The 19012-nt window shown below is 38.1% G+C and overlaps 2 protein-coding genes across 6 annotated transcripts; one reads left to right on the top strand and one right to left on the bottom strand.

The window, feature by feature from the left end:
- Positions 1–4381: 4381 nt before the first annotated feature.
- On the top strand, positions 4382–8790 carry lrrc39 (leucine rich repeat containing 39). Of its 2 annotated transcripts, none has more exons than XM_079807723.1 (9): positions 4382–4620; positions 4801–4970; positions 5406–5511; positions 7134–7290; positions 7379–7515; positions 7611–7756; positions 7843–7995; positions 8189–8331; positions 8473–8790. In XM_079807723.1, exons 2-9 carry the CDS (start codon positions 4843–4845, stop codon positions 8541–8543), a joined length of 1041 nt encoding a protein of 346 aa, XP_079663849.1. In that variant the 5' UTR covers positions 4382–4620; positions 4801–4842; the 3' UTR covers positions 8544–8790. The 2 variants fall into 2 exon arrangements, with proteins under 2 accessions (XP_079663849.1, XP_079663850.1); XM_079807724.1 differs by having other exon boundaries at positions 4407–4620; positions 4746–4970; positions 8473–8789.
- On the bottom strand, positions 8351–18413 carry trmt13 (tRNA methyltransferase 13 homolog). 4 transcript variants are annotated; one of them, XM_079807719.1, is made up of 12 exons: positions 18266–18409; positions 18083–18132; positions 14897–14963; positions 14744–14803; positions 14597–14669; positions 14336–14442; positions 13028–13084; positions 9898–10065; positions 9722–9794; positions 9558–9632; positions 9068–9473; positions 8351–8990 (listed from the first exon to the last, which is right to left on the bottom strand). In XM_079807719.1, the coding sequence occupies exons 1-12, from the start codon at positions 18398–18400 to the stop codon at positions 8801–8803; spliced, it is 1461 nt and encodes a 486-aa protein (XP_079663845.1). In that variant the 5' UTR covers positions 18401–18409; the 3' UTR covers positions 8351–8800. The 4 variants fall into 4 exon arrangements, with proteins under 4 accessions (XP_079663845.1, XP_079663846.1, XP_079663847.1 ...); XM_079807720.1 differs by having other exon boundaries at positions 14597–14666; XM_079807721.1 differs by lacking the exon at positions 13028–13084 and having other exon boundaries at positions 18266–18413.
- Positions 18414–19012: the final 599 nt, after the last annotated feature.

Genomic DNA, 19012 nt, shown 5'->3' with positions numbered 1-19012 from the left:
TGTTTTTAAACAAACAAAACAAGTAGATACATTTGAAGATAGAATTAACAAAATAAGACCATAAATATCGGCAGAATTATTATAAGAATCTTGATTTAGCATTATTTTTAATTTAAACAATTCTGACATCATCTGGTTTTTATTACTAAAATCAATGACATTAATAACACACTCACCTATTATTAGGAACAGCATACTAATACTGTGTTTGACCCCCTTTCGCCTTCAGAACTGCCTTAATTCTACGTGGCATTGATTCAACAAGGTGCTGAAAGCATTCTTTAGAAATGTTGGCCCATATTGATAGGATAGCATCTTGCAGTTGATGGAGATTTGTGGGATGCACATCCAGGGCACGAAGCTCCCGTTCCACCACATCCCAAAGATGCTCTATTGGGTTGAGATCTGGTGACTGTGGGGGCCATTTTAGTTCAGTGAACTCATTGTCATGTTCAAGAAACCAATTTGAAATGATTCGAGCTTTGTGACGGTGCATTATCCTGCTGGAAGTAGCCATCAGAGGATGGGTACATGGTGGTCATAAAGGGATAGACATGGTCAGAAACAATGCTCAGGTAGGCCGTGGCATTTAAACGGTGCCCAATTGGCACTGAGGGGCCTAAAGTGTGCCAAGAAAACATCCCCCACACCATTACACCACCACCACCAGCCTGCACAGTGGTAACAAGGCATGATGGATCCATGTTCTCATTCTGTTTACGCCAAATTCTGACTCTACCATCTGAATGTCTCAACAGAAATCGAGACTCATCAGACCAGGCAACATTTTTCCAGTCCTCAACTGTCCAATTTTGGTGAGCTCGTGCAAATTGTAGCCTCTTTTTCCTATTTGTAGTGGAGATGAGTGGTACCCGGTGGGGTCTTCTGCTGTTGTAGCCCATCCGTCTCAAGGTTGTGCGTGTTGTGGCTTCACAAATGCTTTGCTGCATACCTCGGTTGTAACGAGTGGTTATTTCAGTCAAAGTTGCTCTTCTATCAGCTTGAATCAGTCGGCCCATTCTCCTCTGACCTCTAGTATCAACAAGGCATTTTTGCCCACAGGACTGCCGCATACTGGATGTTTTTCCCTTTTCACACCATTCTTTGTAAACCCTAGAAATGGTTGTGTGTGAAAATCCCAGTAACTGAGCAGATTGTGAAATACTCAGACCGGCCCGTCTGGCACCAACAACCATGCCACGCTCAAAATTGCTTAAATCACCTTTCTTTCCCATTCTGACATTCAGTTTGGAGTTCAGGAGATTGTCTTGACCAGGACCACACCCCTAAATGCATTGAAGCAACTGCCATGTGATTGGTTGATTAGATAATTGAATTAATGAGAAATTGAACAGGTGTTCCTAATAATCCTTTAGGTGAGTGTATTTATTCTGCTGTAATCTGCATGTTTTTTTGTTTCTTTTTAAAGAAAAAAATCAATAAAGATGCATTAATATATTTCAAAGTGACAGTAAAGACAGAGAAAAGTTTTTTTGCAAAAAAAAGGGGTTTGTTTCAAAATTAATAATCATAAATGTTTCTTGAGCATCGAATCAGCATATTAGAATATTTTTTGAAGGATCGTGACTGAAGACTAGAGTAATGATGCTGAAAATTCAGCTTTGCATCACAGAAATAAATTACACTTTAAAATATATTCAAATAGAAAACCGTTATTTTAAATTATAATATTTAGTATTTATTTAGTATCAAATAAATAAGCCTACATAAAAAAAAATTCAAGTTGATTTTAACAAACAGATAATGTATATTGTGTACCTTTTCATATGACAAATGACCGTAAAAACATTATTTTTTATATCCAATTACACAAGAAAGCTGAGAAACAGTGGAAGGGACCCCAGGAGAAAAGCAAAAGCACCCTCAGAAGGAAAACATCCAAGGAAAACCCTCCATCCTCATTGATCCCCATCCAGAGGAGACGCAACTCAACCTGGACAAAGGAACCGAGAAACCAAAAGTTTTCATCAGACAAAGAGCTCGACCACTACCAGACCATCCCAGAAAGACTCTTCTCCACTGCCCGAGCACTTGAAATAATCAAGCGCATTGTTGATGAGAGACTCGAGAGTGTGGAGTACAGCTGCGCATGCGCGGTCATCTCCAAGGAACTGTCTGACTGCATTAAAACGGCTGTGAAGAAGCTGCTGTATGATCGATATAAGCTGGTGTGTTTTGTGGTCATCGGGCAGCTGAAGGACTCGGGGGTGAACTGCTCCAGTAGAGCCATCTGGAGTCCCACTTCAGACACATTCACTGAATATGTTTATAAAAACAGATCATTATTTGCGGTTTGCGTCTTGTTTGCAGTGTATAAAGAGTAGCCAAGTCGATTAATCGCATCTAGTGTGTGTGTGTGTGTGTGTGTGTGTGTGTGTGTGTGTGTGTGTAGATACAGTACAGTACCCTACCGGTCCAAAGTTTGGAAACAAAGCTAGATTTAGCTACTTCACTACTCCAAAAAAAAAAAAAAGCATTTATTAAAAATAGTCTTTTTTAACAATATAAACATTTACTATCACTTTTTATCAAAAGTATATTTTCATCATTGATGAATATATATATATATATATATATATATATATATATATATATATATATATATATATATATATATATATATATATATATATATATATATATATATATATATATATATATATATATATATATATATATATATATATTAGGGCTGTCAAAAGATTAATCGTGATTAATCGCATCCAAAATAAAAGTTTATGTTTACATAATATATGTGTGTGTACTCTGTTAATTATTATTTATATATAAAAACACACTCAAGCATGTATATATTTAAGAAAAAAATATTATTTTTATATATAAAACGTTTATATTTATATATATATTATAGATTATATAAATGTATATACAGTATATACATGCAAATATTTCTTAAATATATACATGAATGTGTGTGTATTTATATATAAATAATAATTAACAGAGTACACACACATATATTATGTAAACACAAACTTTTATTTTGGATGCGATTAATCTTTTGACAAACCTAATATATATATATATATATATATATATATATATATATATATATATATATATATATATATATATATATATATATATATATATATATATATATATTTCCAAAAAAAAGAGTCTGACCCCAAACTATTAAACAGTATATGTGTAGCCTATATTGTTATAAAAGATTTCTATTTTAAATAAATGCTGTTCATTTTTCTTCGTTTTTTTAACGTTTTATTCATCAAAGAATCCTGAAAAAAGTATCACAGGTTCTAAAAATTATTAAGCAGCACAATTGTTTCCAACAATCAGTATAATAATAATTTCTGAAGGATCACGTGACACTGAAGACTGAAGTACTGGTGAAAATTCAGCTTTGCATCACTAAATTTTTTTTAAAATTACATTAAAAAAGAGAACCATTATTTTAAACTGTAATAATATTTCACAATATTAGGCTACTGTTTTTGTTTTGATCTTAATAAGCATACGAGACTTGTCACAAGATCCTTCAGAAATCATTCTTATGCTGATTTGGTGCTCAAGAAACACTTGTCAAAAACAGTTGTGCCGATTAATATTTTTGTAGAAACCATAATAGCTACATTTTTTTAAAAAGGATTCTTTGATAGAAAGTTCAAAAGAACATTTATTTGGAATATAAGTATTTTCTATTATAAATGCCTTTACTGTCAGTTTTCATCAATGCACACTTGCTAAAAGTATTACTTTACTTAAAATATTACTTAAAAATGACCCCAAATGTACATATCAAATAAGCTTTTAGTCATTCATTTAATTGATTTTAGTTATACAAGACCAGATTGTGTCAAATTATTCTGTTCATTAAAAATAATAATAAAAATAACATGTTAAATCAAGATGTTTGGTATTAGTTCTCCCAGTATTTATTGTCTTATATTGCTAATACTGTCTGCTAATATATCTACCATGTTAAATATATAAAAAATTATGTATAAACATACAGTAAAATAAATGTTTAATGCCATTGTATGCAAATAAAAAAAGTACAGAAAAGGTGCAATTTGTTGTCAAATGTTTGCAAAACTGTTTGATTTAAATGTAATCTGGAAAAACAAAAACAGGATGAATATTTCATATTTATGGTAGGCAAACTGCATAATATAGCCTACTCAGGAAATTAAAATATGTCAACTATAACATTAAAAACGTTCTACTAGAGCAGCGACCTTAATTTCCAATTATAGAGCAATGTTTTGAATCAGGTTAACGTCGCTCTATTCTTGAAAGCACGTCTGGTGTGGTAAAGTATGTGATAGCGGACAGCTGCTCTTGTGCCAACTTTAACATGTGACCACACTATTCCCATGTGTTGTCTCCAGTTAAATATAGACACTGGACGGAGTTACGCTTCAAGAGGGAAGACCAATGACAATCACACAGGGATATTTACTTTAAAGTCAATTCTTTCAACACAGATCACACTTATTGGAATCGTCAGAGGAATTATACCATTAGTGCAGCTTAAACTTCTGCATATCAAATGGACACTAACTTGGTAGACACATGGTATAAGAGCTGGAAGGACAATATGACCCAATGAGAGAGGTAAGCACGAGCTAATGCATACTACACTACACTTTAACACAGTTGCTTTAATGTCAGGCACAGCTTATGATATCCACAGTACTAATTCAAAGGTGTCCTATCATATCGAACCCAAATGTTAATAGTTCTGCAGTGCATACACTTTTCCTGGAGGGTAAAATGGCTTATCTGCTGCCCTAGCACAATGTGTGTGTGAGGTGATATTTGGGGCTCTGTATCATCATGACGGGGCTCGCGGTGTGCTGCGGGACAGTGAACTCCATCAAGTCTCTGTGGGAAACCAGGATTAAGAAAAGCAAAGATGAACTGAAGAAGGAGAGCGAACTGAGAGACAGGAGAGCAGTGGGTAGGTACGTGCACTACTGTCAAGTATCCCATGGGAATCATAATGGTTCTTAACTACTGGGTCATGACCTAAAAAAAGGGTTGCAGGTCTCGAAATGCAAATAATAACCATAAAATCAGGAATAGTTAGGATACTTTTAATCAACAAAGGTCAAATTGGACTGGTTCTCCTACTTGGTAGAAGCTAGTCAAATTAGACAGATGGCAAGTTGGCAACATGGAAAAGTTGCATTACAGGATCTCATCCTCAAAAACCATGAGCTAAATGCGATTTTGGGGTTTGGTACTGCGTTGGGTCGATGTCGACACAATGTCCAATGTAAAATCTAAAGCAAAACCAGTTGAGAACTTCAGACTGTGCTTTTGTCTACCCCAAAACTGCCATTAACATTAAATTAGTATTAAGAATGTTTTTTAATATTTCAAAATCTTTGGCGTAGGTTAACAGGTGCCTGGGAGGATCGTATCACTTTGGCCAAGCTAAAGGAAAAAGTTGTGACTGAGGAAGGACGTGTCATCCTTCGGATTGAAAAGGAGGAGTGGAAGGTAAGGCTCTTTGTGATTTGTACTTTGTGAGTTTGAGCTCACTATCATATTAGAAGTCAGTAAACAATGCTGTTATCTAGAAAGATGGCTGTTTTAAGGCAAATATAAAGCTGTGTTTCCACTGAAATTACCTGGAACAATATGTTTGTTTTCCCCCCAGACCTGTTGCTGTCTGCGTTTCCATCGCGGCCTAAAGTACTGTGAAGATTAGGCAAATTAGTCTGGTGATGTAGGACTGTGCGTGACTTTCCAGTTCCCACTGGATTTCGTCCTCTGCATATAATCTTAATACAGCCTGAACCTCGTTGTCAGTCAATCGGGTCGTATTTTTTAAACTCCATTGTTCGAATAGCAAACAACTCTTACTGCACGTGCCGCAACAGACTTTTAAAAATTGTGGTTGAAATAAAATGCTCCGTGGAGTCTACTAATCAAAATGTTACGGGAACTCAACCAATCAGCATGTTCAGCGCCCAAATCCCACCCCCTAAACTTAAAAGTATTACCTCGCGAGCAGGGACTTTCTGAGGGGGAAATTTTTACCTGGAATTTCATTTAGACCGTGGTCCCTGCGGTTGAAACATACAGAGAACCACCGCAAAATTCCTAGTTCCTGGGGAAAGTTTCTGCGGTGGAAACACGGCTTAAGTCTTGTCCCAAAGGGGCGGTCAAAGGACTTGTGCTCTTGAGGTTTATACTCGGCAGGGGTGTCATATCCTGTTCCTGGTGGGCCAGATTACAGCAAGCAAAGGGTTACCTTAAATCAGCTTCGGAGGTTTCTGGTAATCCTGAAGTCATTGACTAGCTGGTTCAGGTGTTTAAGGTTGGAGCTAAAGTTTTCAGGATTATCATCATCCAACAGTTCATGATTAAATTGTGGACTCAGAGACAGGGCTAAGGGTGCGGTTTGGGACAGGATTTGGGGCAAGGGTGTCAAATCCTGCTTCTGGAGGGCCAAGCTCTTACAGAGTTTAGCTTCAACCTGCTCCAACATGCCTGCCTGGACATAGTAATTTTAAAGGCCTTGACTAAGTGGTTCAGGTGTGTTTGGGGTTGGAGCTAATGCCGCATTCGAGACGAGTTTGGATGTGGGAATATCCCAATTGACATGTCCCACTTCAGACCTCAGTGAGTTCCAGTCCATCACACATCAAGTTCACATGTTGACAACATGATGTCGCCATAACACAACGAGAGCTTTTCGTGTTTTTGCTTTGAAAACAGCTGATGAAAAGCAAAAATTAAGTCATCAATATATAAACTTAAAGGGATAGTTCACCCAAAAATGAAATGAAAATTATGCCTCGCTGAGGTCAGGGTTGATCGATCTGCCCTGAGATCACAGGTCGAACGTCACACATTATTTCCAAGTAGTAGGTAGGGAAAATCCAAATTCCAAGCTGTCTAGAATGCAGCATAAACTCTACAGGATAATGACACTCAAGGAGTAGGGTTGGACTCCCCTGACTTAGGGCAAATATTCTGAAAGACTAAATACTTTTATTTGGTCAAGGACAATACTACTGCCCAGATATTTGCAGATAAATCAGTCATCTTCATTTAAACAAAAAATGTATTGAGTGTTTGGTCCTCACTCTTGGCACCTTACACCCTTTCTACAGACTCTTCCCTCAGCTCTGGTCCAACTCTCCCAGATTCAAGAATGGCAGTTACACCGAACAGGACTTCAAAGAATCCCACGGTTCATCTCAAGCTTTGATAATCTCATAGTCTTGGACTTGTCTCGTAATTCAGTCACAGAGATTCCCAAAGAGATTGGTCAGTAAAAAAATTGGTGGAATCTAAACAAACTTTGATTAATTTCTTTAGTCAAAGTAACTCTCAGATATGTTCTTATAACCAACAGGCAAACTGACTCGGTTAAGAGAGCTGTTGTTGAGCTATAACAGGGTGAGCTATGTACCAGAAGAACTTGGTTGTTGTGAAAATCTGGAGAAACTAGAACTTGCAATGAATCGAGATCTGGATGAGCTTCCCCCCCAGGTTTTAATAACACTGAATGCCTATTCACTGCATATTTTGTCTACATATCCCTATATACCCATCACCTGTATTTTCTCTAATCTGAATTTCCTTAGTTTAGCAATCTAAAGAAGCTGTATCACTTGGACCTCTCCATGAACCAATTCACCACCATTCCAGATTGTGTGGTCAACCTTCCTTCTCTCGAGTGGCTAGACATGGGCAGCAACATGTTGGAGAGTTTGCCAGACGATATTCACAGGTAAAGTACTATTTGGTCTGTCATTGACTAATAAAACCAAGACTTTGTAATGGATCTGATGACCTTTATGTCACGTTTTAATCTAGAATGGAGAAACTTCACACCCTGTGGCTCCCGAGAAATGAACTAGAGTACCTGCCAGACAACATCAGTCGCATGCAAAGCCTGGACACACTAGTTCTGAGCAAAAATAAACTACGAGACATTCCTCCGCTTATGGAGGGCATGAGTAACCTCAGGTAATTTGTAGAACGTTATTAGAGACCAATGAAGCAAAACAGTGATTCTATAAGAGCGACTAAGGCTTTGAATATTTCACACAAGTATGCAAATGAAAATTCTCTGAGGACTGATTTGCAACGCATTGGCGAAGCATTCATGTCCACATATTTTACAATTATGACCACTAAGCTTAAAATGCTCATTCTGCAGGTTTGTGAATTTCCGAGACAACCCTTTGACGTATGACGTGACGCTTCCCGATTTAAAAGAGGATGTAGACGAGGAAGAGAATGACAGGGAGATGTTTGGTCGCGAGTTCATGCACTACTACATCCAAGAAGCCCGGAAAAGAGGTTATGCCATACTCAATATGCATTGTGCGCTAAGCGTGTAGCAGAACTTTATTATAAAACATTATATAAATAAAACAGAACTGGAATGAAAGCCTTCAGAGCCTCTTAATGACCAACTTTTGCGTTAAATGTCTATTGCAGGATCCCAAACTTTCACGTCAGTGCTAAATCTGACGCTGAATGGCGTGTCAGAGACTGCATCGTCTTTGTGACTTGCATGCTGGCTTCTGTCTGCTCATCTGCCTTTTGGCCTGATCTTCCGGTCCATCGTGTCAAGAATCGTCCCCCCACGTCCTGTGAAGAACGCTTCTTTCTTTTAAATGTTTTGTTGTCTGTCATTTGTTGGAGTTGCTTCTTCCTGCTAGTATGTCATAACTTATGTTTGTGGATGAACTACAATAAAAAAAAATCCATAAACATTGATCAAATAAAATGACGGATGTGTGTCCTGCACTTGTGCTTGTTTGTCTTAAGAATCTCTATTCTGATTGGCTGTGGGAATGGCAGTTAGTAACACATTCTCCAATGACACATCTCTGCTTGTGTAATATCTCAGACTGGTTTCAAAGCCTTTTTGCTGGAGGTAATGCACTCTTCCGTGGTCAATCAGATGCTTACAAAGCCGTCCGATCTGTTCCCGATCTTCAACTGACATCAAACTGCAAAGAAGGAATGTTACAAATGAAATCATGACCGTAACATAATACTTATTGGTCGATCAGCAGAAAAAACTCACCCGTTGAGGGTATCTGGCAGAGCTTCCTCGCTCATCTCATGTTCTTCCTCTTCATCTGTTTTAAGTTCACTTGTTTTTTCTGTTATCTTGGAGCTGAATTTTCCCATCCCGCAAGTGGCCCAGCTTGACATGCGCTGAAAAGCAGCAAACTCTTCCGGTCCAAGACCTTTCTGCCTGAAGAACTCTTTTCCCACGTAGTGACTCCAGTCGCAACGGTGGTGGCAGCAGAGAGCGATGGCCAGTCCTGACACTATGAGTTCTTCACCAGTTTCCCTGCCTTGGGTTGAAGGAACAGGCTTCATATCATCACCAGCACCCTCCGTCTGATTAAGTTTTACACGCTTAGTTGGAGGGCCATCATCTTTGTCAATGCAGTTGTGCTCAAATAAACACCGAAGGGCCAGATCTGTGAAGTCAAGTTGATACTACATCAATCTTGCAGGACTGATACCATGATGACATTTAGCAAGTTTATTGTATTCTAGTCTACCAGTTGCTGCACCACAGAGGTGCTTCCCAACACCAATAACAGGAAGTCGCTTTTCTCTCAGGAGAGGAACTTTCCCTGAAAGGTACAAGGAGGAAATATTATTTATGAGAAGATCAAAGAAACAATATTAACACCATAAGGACCTGCTTGAAAAGCTTACTCACGTAAATCAAGGTGCTGGATATCAACCTGAAGCCTATCAAATGTCGAGTCTGCATTTTTGTGCTTGCCATCTACCTTAAAAACACATCCAATTCAAATTGAACCTCACATTCGAGCAGAAAGAACCATATTTTGCTGTATTTGAGGAAAGGATAGCTTCATGCAAAGGACACCACACCTTAAAGCGAGTGCTGGACCTTTCCACAAGTAGAAAATGGACATTTTCAGCTGCTTTAAGAGCAATGTGAATCCAATGGGACAGTTTTCCCTTCCCTGCCCCAAACTCTATGTAGCATCTGTTTGGACTGAGCAGTTCCAAAACCTCCATGTTTCCAAGAATCGAGGCCTGTGAAATCAGATATTATGAACATGCTTGAAAATAATAAAGACCATTTATACAAAGCAAGGATGGGCAACTTCGGTCCTGGTCTGGGTTAGCTCTACCTCTTTTTTATGCCCTTCCCTCCATCTTGTTCACTCGGATGTACGTCATTGCTTCCGTAGCAGTAGTGCCCACTATTGGCGGAACCCTTGCAATGTGTTTTAATTAGAACGCACTAAACCATTGATCACTTGAAATCTGCAATGGAGCCGATTTATTATTTACAGTTTTTTCCTTAAGAATTTGTTTTACGCACAATTCTATAGGCCTGTATGCATGTTTGGGCTGTTGGAGAAAATACAAAAATGTACACAAATGATGACTAGCACGTAACTAGTTCAAACTTCAAAATGGCGGCAGGGAGTCTCCAGAGGGAAGGCGTTTGGGTAAGTTTCCGAATGTATGTCTAAAAGAGGAGTTAAACCCAGCCTAGAAAGTGTGGGATTACAAATTTAAGAATCTGTTTAAGATCCGCTGATCTTACATAAAATGACTGAGGCGCAGTTCATTGTATTTACAGTTGTGGTTATTGGCACCCCTGGTAAATATGATCAAATACGGCTGTAAAAATAAATCTGCATCGTTTATCCTTTTGATCTTTTATCAAAAGAAATTCACAAAAATCTAACCTTTCATTGAAGTAAAACAATTAAAAGTCAGGGGGTAAATCATATTATGAAATAAATGCTTTTCTACAAAACACGTTGGCCATAATTATTGGCACCCCTTTATTAAATACTTTTTTGTCATATCCTGCCAAGATAACAGCTCTGAGTCTTGTTCAATAATGCCTGATGAGTTTGGAGAACACCTGACAAGAGATCAGAGACCATCCTTCAGAATCTCTCCAGATCCTTCAGATTCCCAGAATCAGAATCCCTGAATTGCTTCTCCTCTTCAGTTCACCTCATTCATTTTCTATAGGGTTCATGTCAGGGAACTGGGATGGCCATGATAGAAGCTTCATTTTGTGCTCAGTGACACATTTGTGTGTTGATTTTGATGTTTGTTTAGGATCATTGTCCTAATGAAAGATCCAACCATGGCCTGTTATATGATTTCTAGCAGAGGGCGTCAGGTTGATTTTTTATCTGATGGTATTCGCTAGAATCCATGATACCATGAACAAGATGTCCAGGACCTCCAGTAAAAAAATAGGCCCACAACATTAAAGATCCAGCAGTATTTTTAACCATGGCCATGGAGTACTTTTTATCCTTGTTTGCACCAAACACATCTGGTGGGTTTTCTGCCAAAAAGCTCTTTTTTTAGTTTCATCTGACCACAGAACCAGGTCCCTTTTAAAGTTCCAGTTGTGTCTGACAACTGAATATGCTGGAGTTTGTTTCTGGATGAGCAAGAAGGATTTTTCTTGAATCCCTCCCAAACTTAGGGTGACCACCATCAAACAAACCAAATGTGGGACAATTACTAAGTTTGTGTGGGACAATGTGGGACATGTTACCGACACTAAAACATAACCTGAAACTGTTACACAATGTCTATCTAACTTAATTAAAACATATGTATTCTGCCTTCAGATGATAAGAATACTTTGTTCTTTAGTCCCTTCCAGAAAACACCATTACATCACAATGTAACATTTTACATGTCATTTAAATTCAACATCACTGAGCCCAAAGACAGCAGGCATCAGATCTGACCAAGTCCAATAATGAACAAATAAAATATAAAGCAACATGAAATGAGTTCATTGCCAGTCTTATATATTATATTATATATTAAGAATATAACCAATTTACAGAATTATCCATTCAATTTCTACATGGAATGAATCACCGCTCCACATTTTGATTGACAGCCGTTACAACCTACTAGTGACCGTGTTTACTCCTTTCTTTTCAACCATTGGATAAGATTTTAAAAACGGCTGTTGTTGTATTTGTGAAAGGCGGGATGTTACGTCTGACGAAGCGCTGTTAAATATGTCTAGGTGAAAAACGATGCCGCAAAAAAGAAAAGAAAAAAGAAATGCTTTCTTAAAAAGGCAAAAGAACGCATGCATGTTTTCTTAATATGATAATTAAAAACCAACAGACTGATGAAAATGCGGGACATTTTCTCAATATGCGACGTGCGGGACAAGGGGTGAAAATGCTGTGCGGTACAACGCAAAGCGGGACGGGTGGTCACCCTACCCAAACTACATGTGGTGATGTAGGGGTTGTTTGATTCTTTTAAAGGCTTTCTAGCCCCAATACTCAAACTAATCTTTGCAACTCTCCATCTGTGATCCTTGGAGAATAAAGACTCTCCAAGGATCACAGATGGAGAATTGCAAAGATTAGTTGGGCCACTCAAACTTTCCTCCTCGCCGTGTATTAAGACAATGTACACTCACCTAAAGGATTATTAGGAACACCTGTTCAATTTCTCATTAATGCAATTATCTAATCAACCAATCACATGGCATTTGCTTCAATGCATTTAGGGGTGTGGTCCTGGTCAAGACAATCTCCTGAACTCCAAACTGAATGTCAGAATGGGAAAGAAAGGTGATTTAAGCAATTTTGAGCGTGGCATGGTTGTTTGTGCCAGATGGGCCGGTCTGAGTATTTTTTTACAATCTGCTCAATTACTGGGATTTTCACGCACAACCATTTCAAGGGTTTACAAAGAATGGTGTGAAAAGGGAAAAACATCCAGTATGCGGCAGTCCTGTGGGCGAAAATGCCTTGTTGATACTAGAGGTCAGAGGAGAATGGGCCAACTGATTCAAGCTGATAGAAGAGCAACTTTGACTGAAATAACCACTTGTTACAACCGAGGTATGCAGCAAAGCATTTGTGAAGCCACAACACGCACAACCTTGAGGCGGATGGGCTACAACAGCAGAAGACCCCACCGGGTACCACTCATCTCCACTACAAATAGGAAAAAGAGGCTACAATTTGCACGAGCTCACCAAAATTGGACAGTTGAAGACTGGAAAAATGTTGCCTGGTCTGATGAGTCTCGATTTCTGTTGAGACATTCAGATGGTAGAGTCAGAATTTGGCATAAACAGAACATGGATCCATCATGCCTTGTTACCACTGTGCAGGCTGGTGGTGGTGGTGTAATGGTGTGGGGGATGTTTTCTTGGCACACTTTAGGCCCCTTAGTGCCAATTGGGCATTGTTTAAATGCCACGGACTACCTGAGCATTGTTTCTGACCATGTCTATTCCTTGATGACCACCATGTCCCCATCCTCTGATGCTACTTCCAGCAGGATAATGCACCATGTCACAAAGCTCGAATCATTTCAAATTGGTTTCATGAACATGACAATGAGTTCACTGTACTAAAATGGCCCCCACAGTCACCAGATCTCAACCCAATAGAGCATCTTTGGGATGTGGTGGAACGGGAGCTTCGTGCCCTGAATGTGCATCTCACAAATCTCCATCAACTGCAAGATGCTATCCTATCAATACGGGCCAACATTTCTAAAGAATGCTTTCAGCACCTTGTTGAATCAATGCCACGTAGAATTAAGGCAGTTCTGTAGGCGAAAGGGGGTCAAACACAGTATTAGTATGGTGTTCCTAATAATCCTTTAGGTGAGTGTAGACACACGTCCTCTTCTAGGATTTGTAACATCTTTAGTTGATTGGAACTTCTTAATTATTGCCCTGATGGTGGAAATGGGAATTTTTACAGCCATCTTTGATCATATTTACCAGGGGTGCCAATAATTCTGACCACCACTGTGTGTAAGGTAAAGCTGATGACATCAAATGAATGATTCTGTTAAGCAACATTTCCAGCAAGAGTTTTCTGATTATTGCTGTCTTTTTCCCCTGTCTTTAATGGCTATTGGAGCCCCAGCAACATTCTTTGAATAGTTATTCTGATTGGATTAGGACTGGTCACACTCTGAGTCTAGAGTCTGGGGTGGGTTGCTAAAACTGTATTTTGCATGCTTTAAGGTTGTCAGCCAGGTGCTTTGTCTCCATTTCTAAGCACTGCCCCCTAAAAATTTACATAAACTGTTGGACTTGATGACTGCAACCAACAACCAACAGAACATTCTCGAAAAAGAATCCTGCTGAGGATACAACCGAGTCTCCTGGTCTTCGCTAATGAGTTTCCTACAAAAGCTACAGGCAGGTGAGTTATCATCAGGGTTGGAGCAAAACTCTTCAGGACAGTGGCCCTCAAGAACTGAAGTTGCCCATCCCTGATATAAAGTACAGTATGTATAGTTTGGCAGTTCTGGAATGATTTACCTGTTGCTTGAGGTGTTTAAAAGCAGAATCTCCATTCTTTGGGTCATTTAGAGGCTCATATAGAGCCGAATGTGAGAGTGTTTTTTCATTGAGTTTGGTATTTAGACCTGAGGAAAACATAATTACATACAAATCACATTAATCCCTCCAACATCAAAGCCACCAAATCTTATTTTCCTTATTTGTTCATAATGTCTTTTGTCATCAGATTAATGAATAACATAAACAGATTTGATAGTCGTGATAATGACAGCTGCTTACCTTGTAATGCAGTTTTGAGTTTCACAACCAACTCATCCAATTCCTCTTTGGATCGATCAGCAATGGATATCTGCTGCATTAATACATCATTAAGCACTTATCTTCTTTAAAGGCATGTCATTTAGATTTAAGCTCTCATATGATCACCTCTTCTATGGTTTCGTCTTCATTTGCACACCCAGCATTGATGTCCTTCACATAATAAATCTAATAAATCAAACATAGCAGTTATTAGCACAAGAACTGTGCTATGAAATGTACTCTTGAGAGATAAGGGTTGGTGGAGGTATTCATACGTACAGGTTTTGGTTTCTCCTTCGAGTTACATTTCTTCAGGTGTTTAGCCAAATTATCTTCAAATACAGTGCTGTTTAGAACAGGAGAGATGGTTTTTAAATATAAAAAAAATTCTACAACGCTGTTTGTGAATGTCCTGTCTATGTGATACAACGCTCAGAAAGACACGCGCACAGACGGTGTGCCAGAATCGAGTTGTCTTTCGTGCTTGAACCTGAACGAACAACAGCGCGCACAGTTATGCCAAAATGCCCGTTTTGTCGAGTATTCTTATAAGAGCAGTCTTAAAGGTCCCATGGCATGAAATTGAAATCTTATGAGGTTTTTCAACATTAATATGAGTTCCCCTAGCCTGAATATTGTCCCCAAGTGGCTAGAAATTTTGATAGTTGTAAACCGAGTTCTGGCTGTCTTTCTCTGCCTATGAGAAAATGACAGACCAGACTAGCCAATCTTGAAGTCTCCTGTTATGAAGTCAAAACAGGAACGGTTACCTCCCTTTCCTCCACCCAGAGAATTTGGTACGCCCATGCGAGCGCCATATTTGTCCTCGATGGCTTGTGAACGAGTGAATGCTGGCAGTTTCTCAGTGTTTGGATGTATAAATGAAAACAGAAGTCTTTTTTCAGTTCCTTCTGATATGTGATCGGTGATTTCTGATGTGTAGCTAATAAAAGGCCGGTCAGCCTTCAACATCCCCGACCCCCAGTACTGCATCTGGCCCACAGCGGAGGCACCAAACGCGGCGCGAGATTAAGCAGAAGGGGGGTAAGCGAGAGCGTATCCGGGCTAGCCAGCTATCCCCACAATAAACTGGATTACATTCGATTACTGCTGTTGTGTCTTTGTTTGCGCGGTGTACTCAACGCGCGTCACTGACGCTTTTCATATGATAGGAAAATATTTAAAAATAATGCTATTATCAACACTTACTCATAACTCGTTCATCTTGACAGCTGTAATGGTACTTAGCATGTGTTACAAAGTTGGTAGAATAAGGATGAAGACGGACTCTGCGTGACTGGGACTCGTGTTTATTCAACAAAATAAACTCGCGCTGACAGACAGCGCTCTCACAAATCAGTAGTTACTATAAATAACTTTGTTAGCAATCGCTCTGTCTCTGGTCCGTGATGTCCGGTTCACGAACGAATCATTCTTTTGAATCGGTTCTTTTTAGTGAACCGAACCAGTTCACCAAATCGGACTGAATCATTCTAAACGGTTCACGTCTCCAGTCAGCGCTGATCCATAGTTACTAACTTTCTGACATGAGTGACAGCCCCTCCGACTAGAAATAAACAAATAACTTGTAGTATATGCTAGTAACTAAAAAAGTTCACTGAACTGAGACTGACAGAACTGATGAGAAGTGAACTCCGGTCCATCTGTCTCTCTGGCAGCAGGCTCGTGCCTGCTCTTGCCTGGTAGACCTCGTTAAACCACGCCCCCTCCACTACAAGATCTGATACTCATTCAAATGCAAAGATGTCAGCCAATCACAACAGTGGGCGTTTTTACTGAAGTCTCACAGCAGACACGCCTCTTGAAGCAGGGCATTCAGCCAGAGGGCAAACATCAGTATAGAAAAAATGCCTTTTATTTCTAAATTATGACATTTTATGATGTAAAAATCATACTAACAATATAAGTACACCTCAGGAAACATTATAAAATAATAGAAAAATGCCATGCGACCTTTAAATGAGTTAAAGGAACATGCCAATGATATTACGCAGCGCCTGAAAATAGGCTAACTTCCGTCAACATAACCAACATGACAACCAGCTTGCACAGAGAGCGTGCTGGGGACTATTTTCTGGCGCTGTGTAATATCATTGCGCCGTTGCACCCATGGTACGGCACAAGGTACCTTGATTATTACGTAGGAATGAGAGTATAGTTCCTAGTCATATCGGTCTAGAAATCGCTAAAAACTTTTTATTTTTTCGTCGGTCTTAGTACACGATATACACATCACAACATGTAAATAGGAAAATGTTGGTTGTTATTTTGTCGCTTATGGAGCAGTAGGCTAGCTGGAGCCATTTACCTCCAGTCTTTGTGCTAAGCTAGGCTAGCGGTGGGTGCGTCAGACAGAGTTATGGCACGCACGGAGATGAGAATGGTATGTATGGACTTATCTAACTCTGGGGGATACGGTGAATAAGCTAAAGTCCCAAAAAGTCGGCGTGTTCCTTTAAATAACGTATTAAATTAACTTAAAGTGTTGTGAGAAAATGAGATGCGCGTGACAGCACTGTGATGTCTGTCATTAATGTTAATCAAAGAAAGGTAACAGAGAAATGTTTAGCTTTAACAAGGATTCATCTGTAAATGTATAATTTATGTAGTTAAGAGTGTTTGATAACTTTATTCAATTTCAGCATATTGATTATATATAAAGGTCAAAGGTAAATATGACTTTTATTATAATGGGTTTATGTGAAGATTGTTTTAAGTTCACTTAAATAAAAGTAATAAAAGAAATGTTGAAATGTATAGCTTTCAATTATACTGTAATGTTGAATGTCTATCATTAATGTTTAGAAAATCTATTTCATACAGACTTCCATAATAGTATTAGTATCAGTGATACTGGCCTTTATAAAAAGATGTCATTACAACAAATATTTAAAATATAACGTCTTTAAGTTGTTTCTACATTAATTTGGAGAGTAACTGTGAAATTATTACAATATAAAAAATGCAGTTGTTTTTAATCGCGATTAATTACAGAAATGTGTGATAATTTATATATATATATATATATATATATATATATATATATATATATATATATAATCAGAAATATGCATAAAGCAAACATGAATATGTATCTTTTAAGCAACATTACTACTATATCCAGACATATATATTGGGATATATTGGTTAATTTTTAAAATATACCTCTTTTAGGTTTCATAGCTGTCAACAGTTAGATATTTATGAAAATAATATTTTGACAAGTACAGCATAATTCACAGTAACATTTCTATCTGACTGTGGTGACAAAGATGGAACTAAAAATCAGTTTGACAGTCATAATTCGTTCAATTTTAGACTTTTAAATATTTTACACATGATTTATTGGATTTCGAACAAACGTTACTTGTACTGAACTACAAGTTTCACGTTTATACTTCTGCCTACAGAAACCTCTCCAAACTTTACTGAGAAAGCTCTTACTGTTTTGGGTCCAAAGGACAGGGGATTCGTTTTCTCTCACTCTCTTCTCCCTATATGAAAATGACAAAGTTTAAGCACACAGTTACTTATTTTTATAAACTAGTATTAATGGGCGGATAAGAAGAAGCACATTCATTCAGAGCAGGATAACATGGACATTATAACGTATTTTCATTAACATACAGCATTTGCATGTTCACCGCAGAATGTTTTCCCACTTCCAACAATCATCTTGCAGTATCGTTTCTTTTTTACTACATAAAAAGCACATCGTCCAGGTAAAGGCGCTGAGACGCCGTCCGTTGTGGATCCCTCCATACTGATGACGCAACTGAACAACTTCCGCAAGACATTTCAAAATAAGAGACATGAACCAAAAATGTGTTTGTGAAATGATACATACACACACTACCAGTCAAAATTTTGGAAACATTACGTTTTTTTTTTATGTTTTTGAAAGTAGCCTCTTAATTATTTAATGAATAGAAAGTTTAAAAGAACAGTATTTATCTAAAATAGAAAGCTTTTGTAACATTGTAGTACCGTTCAAATGTTTTGGGTCGGTAAGAATTATTATTTTTATTTAATTTTGGGAAAGAACTTAAAGAAATTAATACATTTATTCAGCAAGGATGCATTAAATTGATCAAGTGACAGTAGAGACATTTATACTGTTGCAAAAGCTTTAAATTTCAGATAAGTGCTGTTCTTTTGAACTTTCTACTCATTAAATAATCCTGAAACAAATTGTACACAACTGTTTTCAACATTGATAATAATAATAATACATGTTTCTTAAGCAGCAAACCGGCATATTAGAATGATTTCTGAAGGATCATGTGACACTAAAGAAAGACTGGAGTAATGATGCTGAAAATTTAGCTTTGAAACACAGAAATAAATTGCATTTTAAAATAGAAAAAAAGTTAT

This window comes from Gobio gobio (assembly GCF_949357685.1).
Source record: "Gobio gobio genome assembly, chromosome: 24".
NCBI classification, from domain to species: Eukaryota; Metazoa; Chordata; class Actinopteri; order Cypriniformes; family Gobionidae; genus Gobio; species Gobio gobio.
The sequence above is the reverse complement of the archived record's forward strand: the minus strand, read 5'-3'. Positions and strand labels throughout refer to the sequence as shown.